Source organism: Charadrius vociferus, unplaced genomic scaffold (assembly GCF_000708025.1).
Source record: "Charadrius vociferus isolate BGI_N301 unplaced genomic scaffold, ASM70802v2 scaffold282, whole genome shotgun sequence".
In the NCBI taxonomy this organism is placed as follows: domain Eukaryota; kingdom Metazoa; phylum Chordata; class Aves; order Charadriiformes; family Charadriidae; genus Charadrius; species Charadrius vociferus.
The window spans coordinates 3078095-3092384 of record NW_009647731.1 but is presented as its reverse complement, the minus strand read 5'-3'; the positions used below and the strand labels follow the sequence as shown (position 1 = coordinate 3092384).

The 14290-nt window shown below is 42.7% G+C and overlaps 1 protein-coding gene across 1 annotated transcript in view; it reads right to left on the bottom strand.

The window, feature by feature from the left end:
• SORCS3 (sortilin-related VPS10 domain containing receptor 3) overlaps nt 1–14290 on the bottom strand; it is a 219515-nt gene that overhangs the window by 86395 nt on the left and 118830 nt on the right. The window contains exon 6 of the mRNA XM_009881623.1: nt 1155–1219. Coding sequence (XP_009879925.1) covers nt 1155–1219 — 65 coding nt within the window. The remainder of the gene's footprint in view (nt 1–1154; nt 1220–14290) is intronic.

Sequence of the window (14290 nt, the reverse complement as noted above, 5' to 3'; positions counted from 1 at the left end):
CTGCAACACACAGCAGCAAAGGCACTGAAGAAGCCTCCCTACCTTGCCCACCCACCTGCCGGCCTGTTTTGCTTTTTCCACATATTCAACAAACAGCTGTCACCCTTGAGCTTTTATTGCCTGGTTATTTATTCAGCTGCCATCACTAAATAGCAGTGGGAGGCCAATGAGTGATTTTAGAAGATCCGCAGTCTCAGAGAAGCCACCTTGATAGACAGGAGCTTGTTCACACAGCATCTGGCCTACGCAGCACTTGACTGGAACAGTGAAAAGTTTGCAACTGACAAAAAAAGCAGCCTTTTCCTCCCAGAAATACTCTACAGCCCCAGTCCTATGTTGCCTTCTACACTGTAGTGTAAAAGGGACACATGTCCCATTGCCGTGTAGCACTGAGCTGGAGTAAAGCTGGCTCCACCCCAGGAGCATATACACTACCATGCTGTAGATCCCATGAGAAATACCTAAAAAGCTTTGGAGAGAGCGGTGGAGAAAGTCAACTGACTTCTAATGCTTACTGTCATCTTCACTAGAGGTTAATTACATAGGAATCCATTCTCCTGTAAATGTAGCTAGATCCACTTCAGTGAGGGGGTTAGAATTTTATTTTTTTTCCTATTTCTTACATCAGATCCAGGCACCTTTTCAAGGTCTGCAATATTTCGGTATGGAGCACCTATTCATACATCATAAGCAAAACTGAGACAAAGGGTATCTGGGGCATAAGGACATTCGGGGCAGAGAAGCCTGACTGTAGGCGATTTGTCAAATTTCCAGGTACAACCCAGCTGTTCTGGATTCCAGGCCACCTCTGGAAATGCACAGAGGCTGCAGTGCACAGTGCTGGCAGCCCAGCTCTTGGTGATTTCCTGTAAAATATGTAATACTGAAACAGCTAAATAGGGAACAGAAAAGACGGCTCCTTAGCCCAACAGATTGTGCTTCTGCACGGCCTATCTACAGACACAAGCCCTGCAGCCTCTGAATTTCCCCCCCAGGGGCTAAGGACAAAACCGTCCTTCTCATCAAACCCATGACCCACATCCTTCCTGTCAATTAAAATGTAAATGGGAGAGAAAATGAGTAAAGTGAAATTCCATTCCCACTCCATTCTTGACTCAAAGACCACTTTTTCAGCATTGGCTGCGGGCACTCACGTCCATCGGCTGTCCGGGCTTCCATGTGCACAAGGTCAGGTTCTTTATCCAAACCGGTCACCGACCTGGAGGGAGAGAGAGACAGACAGACAGAGAGAAAGAAGGCAGCTGTTATAGATAAAAGGCTGCAATCAGACAGAGAGAGGGTGAGGGAAAGAAAAACCAGTTCAAGCCTACCTTGTGACACCTGGCCTGCAGGTCCCTACCTCCTACCAACTTGTCTCCTTTGTGTTTCTACACAGCCCACTGCCACAGGCCATATACCAACCCTTAAGATAGATACCTTCCCAGGCACCAGGCAGTGAACTTGCCTATCCCTTGTCCACGAGACCAAGGCTACAATGATCATTCTTGTACTGGCAAAGCAAGCCGGTTCCAAGATCCGGTAAAACCAGAGCTCTGTTTTAATGTTGAAGGAAACACGAGGGCACCGCAGCCTCATGATTATAGACAGCAAATGAAAAAGGGGTTTTACTTGGCTGAACAGTGACACGAGAGACTGAGTCTCCTGATCTGCTCCTGGTTTGCTGGGTAATCTTGTTATTGTTTATCTCAGTTTCCCCATCTTCAAAAGAAAAACAATGATGCACATACGTATGGTGAAGTTCTGATAGAAAAAACGTGAGAAAGTATTTATTATTCACCCCGTGATCCCATGCCATGGTCCTTGATAATCATGAAACAAGGTGTGATGAGTTACTTTAACATCATTGGTTGAAACCCAAGAACCTCAAGTCAAATCTTCCTGTGCATTGTTATTTTCCTCCCTAGAAATGTTTTGCAAAGCACATTACAAAGACAGTTTTCCTCCTGGCAGAGGGAAAGTCAAGCCCAGAACAGAAATGTTATTATTAGTGTCCTGGCTGATAAGAATCACTGAGAGATGAACATTTAGTCCTAGCAATGGCTGGCAGGGGGAAAAAAAAATAAATCCATAGATGTCCACGTGATTTATGGAGCTGCTTCTCCTGAGTTAACCAAGGGGTTAGATTAAAAAGGGACAACGACAAAAATCAGTTTCTAATTTGGTGGAAGCTGAATTTGATACAGTAGATTGTAAATAATAAGATTCCCTCTGAGCCAGCCAATGTTCACAATTCCCTAATGTTCTGAAACACTTTTATCACAATCTTTTGCTGCTTTCATCCTTGGGGCATCAACAGCTAAAACATTTTTTTTTAAAAAAAAAAAAAAAAGAAAAAAAGAACAAACAAAATACAGATGCTCTGATACATTTTTGTGGATCTCACAAAAAACATAGCAATTCAAGCAATGACAAAGATACAAATGTGCCGGAGTTCAGCTAAGATCAGCCAGTGCTGCAAATGCCAAAGCAACTACATTATGACCCACTGTGTAGGTAACTGAAACTGGCACTGCTTGTTAACTAGAGCACCGCATCAATAGCGAGTCCATTCACAACACACTGTGAATTGTGGCCAAAAAAGCCCAACACAACAAAACAAAGGCGCACAGGCAGAGCTTTCATCATTCTACTCCCAGTGAGAAATAGTCCGCTCCTTAATCGCTACCATCAGTTTCAGGGTGATCCCACATGGAAGAAAACGCCATTTGTTACCGGTAAGGATGCCAGAACGGGCCTGAGTCACTGTGACCTTGTAATTATTGGGGTCAAATATTCTGAATATCTGGACACAGTTAAAAGTGACAGTAGGACAAATAGAAATTCCTTAAAATGTCAGTGAGAAACATTATGGTGTGCAGCAACATTATTTCCCAGTATATATATATATATAGAAAGCACACACATCTTTCCAGTCCATAGCAGAAGTTTTCTGCCTTTTTCCCATAAGTAGCCCTAAATGCTTTAATTTCAGCTGTTCGGCAGTCATGACCCTTGCCTATGACATGCCAGTTGGGACAGAGCTACGTGCTTACCAACATGTCTGTCCATCACAACTTTATCAAATGGAATGGTAATTTCAGCACTTCCAGGTACAGATCGGGAACACATCAGGGACCTGCCCGCAGCCCTTCCCAACAGCCTTTCTTACTTAAATCCAGCCTTCACCCTGAAGGCTGCACTCTCCAGGCTTCCTTCTGGAAGCCAGACACCAGCCTTCCACCCAGAGCCATTTGCTGCCAGGCTGCCTCACCTGCTCCCCACGACACCTCCTGCCTCCCTTCCCCCCCACACGGAGGGCGCACTGTGCCTCTCCCCACAGCAAGGGGGCAAACCTACTCTTGGCCCAGGGAATAAGAAACATCAGTAGAAGGCCTGCCACAACAATACCCATTTTAAAAGGGACTGTAATTCAAAGAAATTCCAAACAAAATCCAAAACACTCATTATCGTTGTGTGTTTGCATACACAAGCTCTGTGGATTGACTTATAATGCCTATTATGTGAGCACCAGGGGATGTCAGGAGTCTCCTGAAACATGTCATTCCAGCTTGAAGTTCTTTCCCAGTGCCATCTACTTGTTTCTGTAATTAGTTCTGACAAGCCTGATAGTTCTTTTCAGAACTATGATGGTGAAAAAAGGACTAGCACACAGCACTCCCCTCTGCTCACTGAATACCATACTTCAAGTGGAAAAGCTCACAAAGCAATCTCCTGCAACCCAAAAGCAAGACAAGCTCCTGTTATCTGCAGGCAGATAACAAGCCTGTAAAGTAATGCATCGGTCATCCTTCCTTCTCCCAAACCAAGTCGCTCTCTTCTATCAGAGACTCAAGATTGCAAAACAAATCCTCAATCAATGCTGTTTCTCCATGCCTTACCTCACGTCTCTTCCCACGGGCAAAGAGCACAGCTTTGCTTTGCAGTGTTCTGACTCCTGAATATGGGTATTTTCAGTAAATGGTCTCTCATCATTTGTCTGGAGAAGCTTTACACAAAGAATGCAAAAAAGTCAGGCAGTGGAAAGAGCAAGATGTGAATACAGGTCCTGGAGCACAGCTGCAAAAACGCACACGCAGACTGTAACGCTGTGCCTTTATCCCGTGTAGTAATTTCTCTGGTCTTGAGAACTCACTACAACAACCTCTTAGGTTTGGCAATACAAGAGCAGCAACAAAACAAGAAGAGAGACCTTCACAGCCTTACATTTTCTCATACATTATCTCTCTGAAGAACATGTGGAGGATGCACTGCTCAAAACTATTTGAACAACTTAAGTATGATGAGGACAGATGTCAGCATCCCCTGACTTACCATTTCCCTTGCATGTACTCTACAGCCGAGTGGAGCCCACAGAGTGGGGAGGCTGGGAGAGGGTTTCATGCTGCCCTGAATGACAAACAGCTCTATTTCAGAGGCTTACAAAGACAAGAGTATTCAACACCACTCAGAATCCGAAGCTCAGCTTGAAAACCTGCCACATGGTCACACCTCAGGCTCCACGCACAGCTCAGCTCTGTGTTTTGAATGCGCACAAACTCCAGACAGCAAAAACTAAAACAAGGTCCACAAAATACACCCGTGTATGCTCCTGCACTGGATGGCCGTGGGGAGGAAAAAAAGGCACTCTCGCTGTGAGAAACTGTGCTAACTCAACATCCTCCACCATCCCATTTCATTTATCACCACTCAGATGAGAAAATGCTGAGAGGATGCAGGCAGAAGTGACAGGAAAGGTCATTCACATTCCTTTACTGCTGCAAAGGCAGTTTTCGAAATGTGGAGCCTGCAGCCAGTATTGCAGCTGGCACAGGATCCTTGGCCAATTAAGAATTCAAACTACCTCTTAATCCCATTAGGAGGGAAGCAATGGTTACTTTTTCTCTGTCTTCTGCTGCTGCTTTTCTTTTTGGTTCTCATGGTAGCTCTTGGTTTTCACAAGATCTTTCCTCCCTTCTTTTCAGAAGAGGATTGTGTGTTCTTGAAAGCTGAAGGATGGGTAGGATCCTGGCAAGATCCTTATCTCTGCCTCAAGGGAAGAGCATTGCACATGGATGCACATTTACTAGGCCACTCTGCTAACATTTCCTCTCTGATCGGGAGAGAGAGCAAGCAAGAAGGGCACAGAAAACACCGTATTCTGCATTGTAAGTAGCTATTCCTGAAATACTTCCATAGAAGACTCTGAAAATGAAAAATGCTAGCATATGCAAAGAAAGGAAAAAAGAAATACGCAGACTTTCTGGGTTACCTGCCTACTGCACACTTCAGCTCGCTGTTTCTACAACTCTACTGCCTTTCCATGAAATAAACCGTTTTTGCATTTTTTCTACCCATTTTCCAGACATCAGGCATTTAATGACAAAAGCCAACATCGATATTTAGCTACTCTAGCATCTTAGATCAAAAATGCTGAGCAATTCGTACTGCCTGCTATTGATCCTTCCTCCCTAAACCATCAACAGAGAATAAGAGATGCTCTATTTCTCCATCTCCTGGACCCATTAGCTTGGCAGGTGGGCAGGAGCAACATTTGTGTTAAGGATTTACAACAAGGTAAAAAATCAGGTCACAGGTATCAGCCTTTCAAACTTGGTCTGGAATCTACCGGACTGAGCTTTTTGCCAGGGGTGGGCCTGATTTCTGAGCAGTGAAGATGGCACTCAAGAGCTCTGGCTTTGAAAACAAAATCAAAACTTTGACAACGGATTGAGGCTTTCCCAATATGCTGACTTAGAAACTCATTTTTGCAGGTTGGGATGTCAGACTGAAGGCAATTGTCACTGCTCATGTAAAGAGACGGAGGAAACAGATGGAGACTACTTAGCAGGATGTTGTGCAGTAGATAAGGGCTGGAAATAGGAAGGAACAAGGCACATTTATTGTGCAATAATATGTAAAGGGGGAAAAACACATCCTCTTGCTGCAGGCAACTGCAGTCAAATTAGTGGATGCTGCCAATTAGTCTCCTGCAATTTTAAACGTATCCCGCCCCAGAAGTGAACAAGTACCTCTGTGTGGTACCAGGCAAGCAGTGCACAGGACTAACTCATCCACGCGACAAAAGGACCATGTCTATAGGGGCAGATGGGAGCAGAAACTGCTCCATACAATTTCTGCTCAACTCATGTGGATCTTTTCACATAGCACCATTCCTAAATTATACATACCTTTCCAACATGAGCCAACAGGCTACCTTCTCCATCTCATATGGCATCACGTTTGTCTAGGTATCAATAACTGCAGTTACCTTCAGACGATCAAGGGGATTCTGTGCATTCATCTGTTATTTACTGCAGTCAAGTCTAGAACTAGCTCCACCAGGCGTTAACTCCATGCATGTAACAACTAATATGCACACAAGCTGCATACACCGCAGGCCAACAACACACCATAAACTACCCTACTTAAGAACAGACACAAATGTTGAGCCGTTGGGGGAAAGAATGTATTTATTAAACACATAAATACAGTATCATCCTCTGTGGCTGAACAGGGGGAGACGCTGCGGGATGGGGTAGGATGTGATGAGGTCTCTGAAGAGTTATGGACAAAACCTCCTTGCACAACAAATTTCAAATGAAGCTTGGAAAAAAAAAAGCTGGGCAGGAAGATACTGTAAGAAAGTGTCTTAGCTAGGTCCCTGGAGTTTTCTACGTCTTTTCCAGTCCATTCTGGACATCGGCTGAAGTAATTGTTGTGAGACTTAGCTTGCAAGATCAGGCAAAAAAATTGCCAAGTGTTTATTCTCAGCTAATTTCTTTTCAGCAAAGTCAATCCTTTTTAAAAAGGTACCAGTGAATTTTAAGGAGGTGTTCTGCCTGGTATCTCAAAGGAAACAAAACAAAGTGTTCACAGCATCTGCATGTGTTTCCATATGTGCATACATGCATCTGCCTGCCTGCATCTCGTCCCCACAGCCTGGTGAATGCTTAAACTTGTAAATTACCTGTAAATTCAGTGGATTACGGGTCCCAGAACTAGAAATTTGCTACACAACCGCTGTTTCATGGATATAGCAGGCCAGGAAGAGGAAGGAGGTCCAAATCAATCCTCTCCTCGAGGGAAAAGCTGACATTTAGGCTCAGTCATGTCACCAATCACTAGAGAATCCACACAAGACAGTAGGCTCTGCTGCACACATTTTTTTCCTCTTCGCAGTACATAAACGGTGACCCTTTATATCACAGAAATTAACAGCAATGGGAAAGAAATGTCGCTGAACCTGAGAACACCTTTAAAGTATATTCAACAGAACAAAGCTGCTGCTGATTCATGCTTTTCTCTCTTCCCTGTATGCTAATACCAAAAACTAAGAAAGTACAAATAATTCTATGTCTAGGTCTCATCTTAGTCCTTTAAAGTTCTCTGGTGTTTCTTCCCCAACCTATACTATAAACGCCAATAAACATAATCAAATTTTTGTGAAATAAACTCAAATAAGCATGTGGGTAGAGGGGTGAAGATCCTTACTCACAGCCCTGTCAAGGTTGAAAAGGGTCAGCAGCACGGGCAGGGCATGTGCTGGATGAAGGAGGCATCTTAATTTCCCAGTGCCGCCTAAAATAACTTCTCATGGGGACTGAGGCTCATGCAGGGAGCAGACCTGTCAGCTCCATCAAGCCGGCACTTGTAGCGGGTGCGCTCCCAGGTGCAGTCACAGTCCTGCGGCTTACTTATGAACTAAAGAAGCTACTCCCATGCAGCCACTTCTCCTGACTCATCAGGCTACAGCTGATCCCGGCTATATAACAGCAGCCCTGAGGGCTTGTCCTAATTGAATACGAAGCCTTTTTTTGCCAAGTCCTAGTACCACCAGCATCAGGATATGGTGGAAGTAATGAAGCATCAGCTCATCAAGTTAAGATGTTATTGCCTTGAAGATGTCTCAAAGCTTCAGTGCATGATATACCATCAGCTCTCTGTCTCACGTGCATCCAACACAGACAGCGATGCTCCGAGGAAGGCATTTCTAGAGAGGGGATTTACCCTGGGATTAGAGATCTGCAAACTTCACGGTGGACAAATGTGAAATATATTCCAAGGGAAGGGTTTGATGCTATTTTCCTTTCTGAAGGAAGGGATGCTTTGTGCAGGACAGTCTTATTTTTATTATTAATAGTCTAATTTCAAGTCCTTTGAGGAAACAAGAATAAAAGTATATTTTTTGAAACACTAAAAAAATGACACATTTTTAGCTTTGTCTCCTTTCTCATCCTTTTTTCATCCCTCTTTTTTCCTATCCCTCTTTTTTTTTTTGGAATAAGAGAGGAAAAAACAGAAAAATAGAAGTGGAAACCTGAAATGCAGAAATTATTGTGTCCGAAAGTCGTTTTGGTGGTCAAAATGTAAGCCAAATTACTGGGGGGGGTGGGGTGGAATCCACAGTCCGGAGGAATTGTTTGTTCTACTTAGCCAAAAATCTTTGTTTCCCAATGGAAAAATTGGTAGTAGCACAGTTTGTAGAGGGTGATGGTGGTGTGGTGTGTGTTTTTTTCAGCTTTTTGGAAAAAATAAATAAATCGGGGAAATGACGTTTTCTAGCCAGCTACGATTTGCGCAGATCTGTGAAATTCAAGCACAGAGTTTTCATTTCTCCTCCAAGACTGATCACTGACATATTGGGTGGCTTTCATCCCTTTCCCTGCATTTGGTTTAAAATTAGTTTAGTGCCTACTATATTATGAAGCCCAGTTAATTAATGTTTGCCCAATGCTTGGCTACCCTCCTTTGAAAGTCCTGTAGATAGGGAATTGCTATAGGTTATTGCTTTGTTTGTTCAGGAAACATGGATCCGCCCTGTTTCTGACCAGTTTTGAAAAACCAAGTACATGCTGAACGACGCCATCCGCTCAGCCTGTCAGTCCTGCAGCCAGGGACTTCAGTGGAGTTACTGTTTCCCCTCCCTGGATAGGAATGTTTAGAAGACTCATAATACGCCTCTGAGTTTGTCTCCTAGCAAAAGTATCTAGCAAAAGCTAGGAGTATGCCCTGTTCAAGCAATGTTTTACACCAAAAGAAGGATTCTCAGTTCACTGTGTGTTTAATTGCCCTCATTTGTATTAACATTTTCTGTCTGCAAATATGACACGCCTGAAATGCTAAGGCTCAGAGATTCAGCTATTAACAGAGTCCTAGGCAGAATACACTGCCTCTGAAAAGGTTCAGAGAGAAAGCATCATTTAATAATGAATGCAGCGGTAGATGAATAAAAATAAAACTTAAATTGTCCAAAGAGGGGATGCCAATATGAAACTTGGCACAGGCAAAACGTATAGGATATGCTGATGAGCCCCATATGCCTATGGGCATTGTACATTGTATTAATTAAGGAAGGACGAGTCTCCACATGCCCTGTTGCAGGATATTATGAAGAATCACCCTGGGATAACATCTAACATTCTGGAAATAAATTCATGGTTCAGTTTATGCATTTTGGAGAAAGGCAATGCGAAAAACTAGATTTCTGTCACAAACCTTTTGTGACAGTTGTTTCTCTGCATTTCAGATGTTAACCTGAAGAGAACAATGAGGTTATTTCATTCTTTGACTTTTAACCATCAGCCAGGAAAGGAAGAAAGACAGAGGGAAGAAGAAGAAGGGGAGGGCGGAGAAAGAGAGACAAGAACAAACTACTCTGTTCTGGACCAGCAAGCATAAATGCATCCACGTGTCTCCTTCGGCCCAAAAAATCACAGTCAATTAGCCACTGAGAGAGAGAGATGCTCATTTGTCCCAGCATCCACAAGAGGAAAAGACAAAGAAGCAGGGAACAAAAAGGATTCTGGCAGCAGACAGATATGCAAAGACAGGCTCTGTCTGTAGAAACAGCAAGTCTGCGTGGCTATGATGGGTAAAAGCAATGGTGACAGGAGGTCTGCAGATCACCATGCGTCTCATGACAAGACAGGTCTGCATTCAAAACAGACACATCCTCACAGAGACAATGGAGGTGAGATGAGTGAAATGGCCACAGCCACTTGCAGGTCTCTCCATCAGTGGAAGACTGACACTGTAGCAGGACCAGAGAAACCATGGAGCTTTTGTGGTTCCTTTGCTTCAAGTTAGATGGATGCACAAACAATAAGGAGACAAGGCTACCCAGGGAGCTGAGCACCAGACACGCTCCCAGCCCTTCACAACGGCAGAACCCTAAAGTGTCTCCATTCCCAAAGCATTCCCCTTTTCAAGTACGAATGCTCATGGCAGAATGCTGCAACAGGATTTAGTGCTACCCACGCGTCAAGAAGTAAAGATGTGTGGTCAAGCTGTAGGTATATCAAGAGCTTCTCTTTGTTGGGTTCTTAATCTGTTGTTATAGATGAGCAATAAAAGGAAAGAAAAGTACAAGGCCAAATGAAAAGTAATACTCTGCTGTTTTCTAGCCTCAAGGCAAATTCCAAAGTGTCAACACACTGTTCAAATCTAATGATTTGTAGAAAGAAAAAAAAGAATTCTGGGGAAACTGCAGCAGATCCAGAAATGGCTTTAGGGAGTCACTATTACAGATTGCCCCTAAAATCAATATTATAATGCAACATGTCTCCTTCCCTCAAAGATTTTCAATCAAAACCTGAAAACCAAAAATATTGTGAGCAAAACCTAAGAACCTTTCCGTACCCTCAGGCCAAAAACCTGGCGGGTTTTTGGTATGTTTTTCTTTATTTTTTCCAATAAAAAGCAGGATTTTCTCCTACAGGAGAAACCCCAGATCTACTGAAATCAGCTCTGAAGTCTACAGGTATTATTTATTATTTTCTCAGTCCTTGCTGGCAGTCACAGGTCAGTGTGTTTCTCTTAAACTCAGCTGCAGAACTTCTGATATTCCACAAAACATGGAAATGTGTCTACATCCCATTTTTATTGCCTTCTGCCCAATGGAGAACAATTATCTGTGAGATAATTACAGAGCTATGATAACCACTGCTATCTCCTATTCCAATTAGCTCACTACAAATATGCAAGTACAACAGCCTCACTCACTGGCTTCTCATCCTTGTTCTGTATATGATCAGCAAGAGACAAGTTACGGAATCAACATTATTTAAAAGAACCTGTAGTGCAGCTAATAAGATACTCCTTCCCACTCTTACGTTCTCATGTAGCTTCGTGCTAACTATGCTTAACAATAGCAGAATTAAACTCATCTCATTCTACAGAGGAGGCTCAGGGGAACACCAGGGAACGAAAGGATGGGAGTTTCAATTTCTTCTCTTGCCGAGAATGAATTCTGCCTCATATAACTGCTGATGAATTGTCGTTTTAAGAGAGTTTGTTAATTTCCAACAGGCAGAAGGCATAAAGAGGGACCTCCTTATCTTTAATGGATGTTATTGAGCGACACAAATGGCTCACGTTTAAATGAATGCAGAAACATCTTGTCTGTTTTGCCATGATAAGACTGTTCTTTCGGCACAGCATGGGTTTAGCTCCTTCTGTTAAATAAAACAACTGTTTCTGTTCAACTTAATAGCAGGCAAACTTCCAAAGGTTCAGAGGCTGAAGTCAGTTCAGAGAAATGAACTGGAATTTACCTGGGTCCTTCCTGATTCTTCTTGAGACAATCTACCTGAAGAGCTTTGAGGTACAACTGAAAATCTGGTTTCAAGCAAAATGGTCCCTCATAATATTGATGTACTTACTGAGGATAAATTCTCCATTAGATTGCAACTTTCTCCAATGCAAGAATGCTTCCAGCCCCAGCTGCGGTAAAGAAACAACAGCTGAAAGAACCTCCACAAAGGTGCATCTCTTGAAATCCAAGTGGGCCATTGGAGATGAGGTCTGGGGCAGAGGGGAGCCTGGGTCCAGTGAAGATGCTCACTCCCTCATGCCGGCAGGTGTTTTGCCAATGAATGAAAATGGCTCAAAAATTATGTCCATATTCAGAGTATGTGAAAAGGTCATTCCTGAACTTCCCAGAACAGTGGTGATTTTTAAAACAACTCCCAAACGTTTTTCTTCCAGTCATCTGAAAGCAAGAGGGGCTCTCTCCCACACTGAAAATTCACCCATTTGCCCAGAGATAGAGATCAGTGTGGTATAGAACAAAGGCCAAAACCCAAGCCACCCAAAAAAAAGTAGGAGAATATTCTTTGCTAGCCAGAGCACGCAAAATACGATAGTACTGTCAGCCCGGCAGCCTAGCTTTTGATTAGCTTTGCCAAGCTATGACAGTATGGGAGATCCCCATATGCCTCAGAGAGATGCATTATTCAATATATTAATTAGAGGGCTGGCTTTCATCACTGCTTCCTACAAAGTATCACAAAGAATTACTCTGGGACTGTTACTGACAGGCTGAAATTAATTTGTGTTTGAGTTCACGTGCATCAGGGAGAGAGAGTGAAGTCAGCCCGGGTAGGCTGTGAGTCTGCAGTACAGCATTTAAGGTTCCAACACTGACCTGTGAAACTCAGCAATAAAGTCTGGACATCCTACCTGGTACCCTGTTGCATGAGAAGGAAACAGATCCTTCCACCATGCACTGCCCAGACAGACATTGCATTGGGATCCAGTCCGGGGATCAATCTTAATTGGGAGAAACATTCAACAAATTCCTCGTTAGATCTTTCTTACTAATGGTTTATCTGGTCTGCTCCAGTCTCAGACACTTAGTCGCAAGAGAGTGGGGGCAGGATTACAAAGTGATCCAAGATTAGCAGTGGGGGAAGGAAGAGCGGAGACTGGCCCCTGGGACATAAAGAAACCTGATAGATGAGACACCAAAGCAAAAGGCTTTTTGACGGCTGAAAGCCCTCACTGCAGTACAATACATGACATTTAGTGGTAAGCATTAAATTTAAAACCAATGAACAGAAATATTTCAGCCCTTACTTTTCCAGTCTTAAAAAAAAAAAAAAAAAAAAAGAATCAGTGCCAGCCACAGTACATTAAAGTCATAAATACGGCTAACATCACAAATTGTACTAAAATCACAACAAATCACAAATTCTAAAAGCCAGATAGTATTTATGTAAGGACATCCATCCATAGTTACATTAGTGGAGAAGGCGTAATCCTTCCTTCTGCAAGATATGCTGTGTTTCTCAAGCAAAGGGAGGTTAGAAAGAAAAGTTCCTCAAAGGTGACTTCTTCCAAAATTGCCCTCCTAGAGGGTATACACCACACATTGAAAGAACTCATTCTGGTTGTGATAGCAGCCAGAATTTCAGAGATGGTATATGAATTGGGAGTTTGCTATCATGTGGCTGTCTTCTTGTGGTTCATTTATTATGTAGCTCATGGGTTTTAAAAGGAGAATTTAAAGTATTTTAAATTATTTCCCTTCATGATCACACACAATCCTTGTAGCCAGCATGCTTTTCTTTTTTTCTTGCTGAAAGAGCTTTGAGCCCAGGGAGCCCAATAGCATGGCATCCACAGGACTCTCAAAAAGTCAAACATTTACTGTCCTAGGAAAACAGACAGTAAGGACAGGAGCATCACACAACAGCAAAGTCAAGCAGTGATCATCCTTTAGGAGTTCTTCCAACGCATCAGCTACTATTTAGAGCTTGAAGTCATAGTAAAGAGACTGTTTGTATCAAATTTTCTTTGTAATATAAAGCCATTAGTCAGTATAAAGTGTAAATATACAGCAGAAACCCAAATATCTTTGCTTCTAGTCCCAGGTAAACTAGAAAATATTCTATAATACTCCTCCAGTAGCGTACTAGGGGTTTGCACCACCTTCTACAAAGATGCTTTCCCAGATCCAACTATTTGTGTCAATCCCTCATAAATTAATTTAAAAAAAAAAAACAAACAACAAACGGATGGTGCTCAAAAATGGGAATGGTAGTCTGAACATTACACTAACTACAGGCACAAACAGAACAGGAAGGGTCTATGCAGCCTCTATAACACAGTCCTGCAGGGTTTCCCAGAGACAGAAAGTACAGGATTTTTCTTTCCTTAGGGTCATTTAGGATTTTATACTCTTGGAGATCCATGAAATCTATCATAACATTCCTGGAAGAACGCTTAGCAATCTACAGTTGAAAACCACGATAGGATTAAGTTTAGGAAAAAATATGCTCATGGAGAAAAGCAAAATATAAAATTTACAAAGGTTTCTCAAACTTTGTTGATCACCCTTGTAAGCTACTGATCACAGTTCTGAAGTAGTACATTATAAGCTCACTGAACATCTGACTTGGATATTAGGGACTAATATCTGCTCTGCATCACAAAAGGCCAAAATGGGAATAGGAATCAGGATCCCTCTACACTGGCTTTATCCAGACACTTTGTTTCAGACTGCACTCTT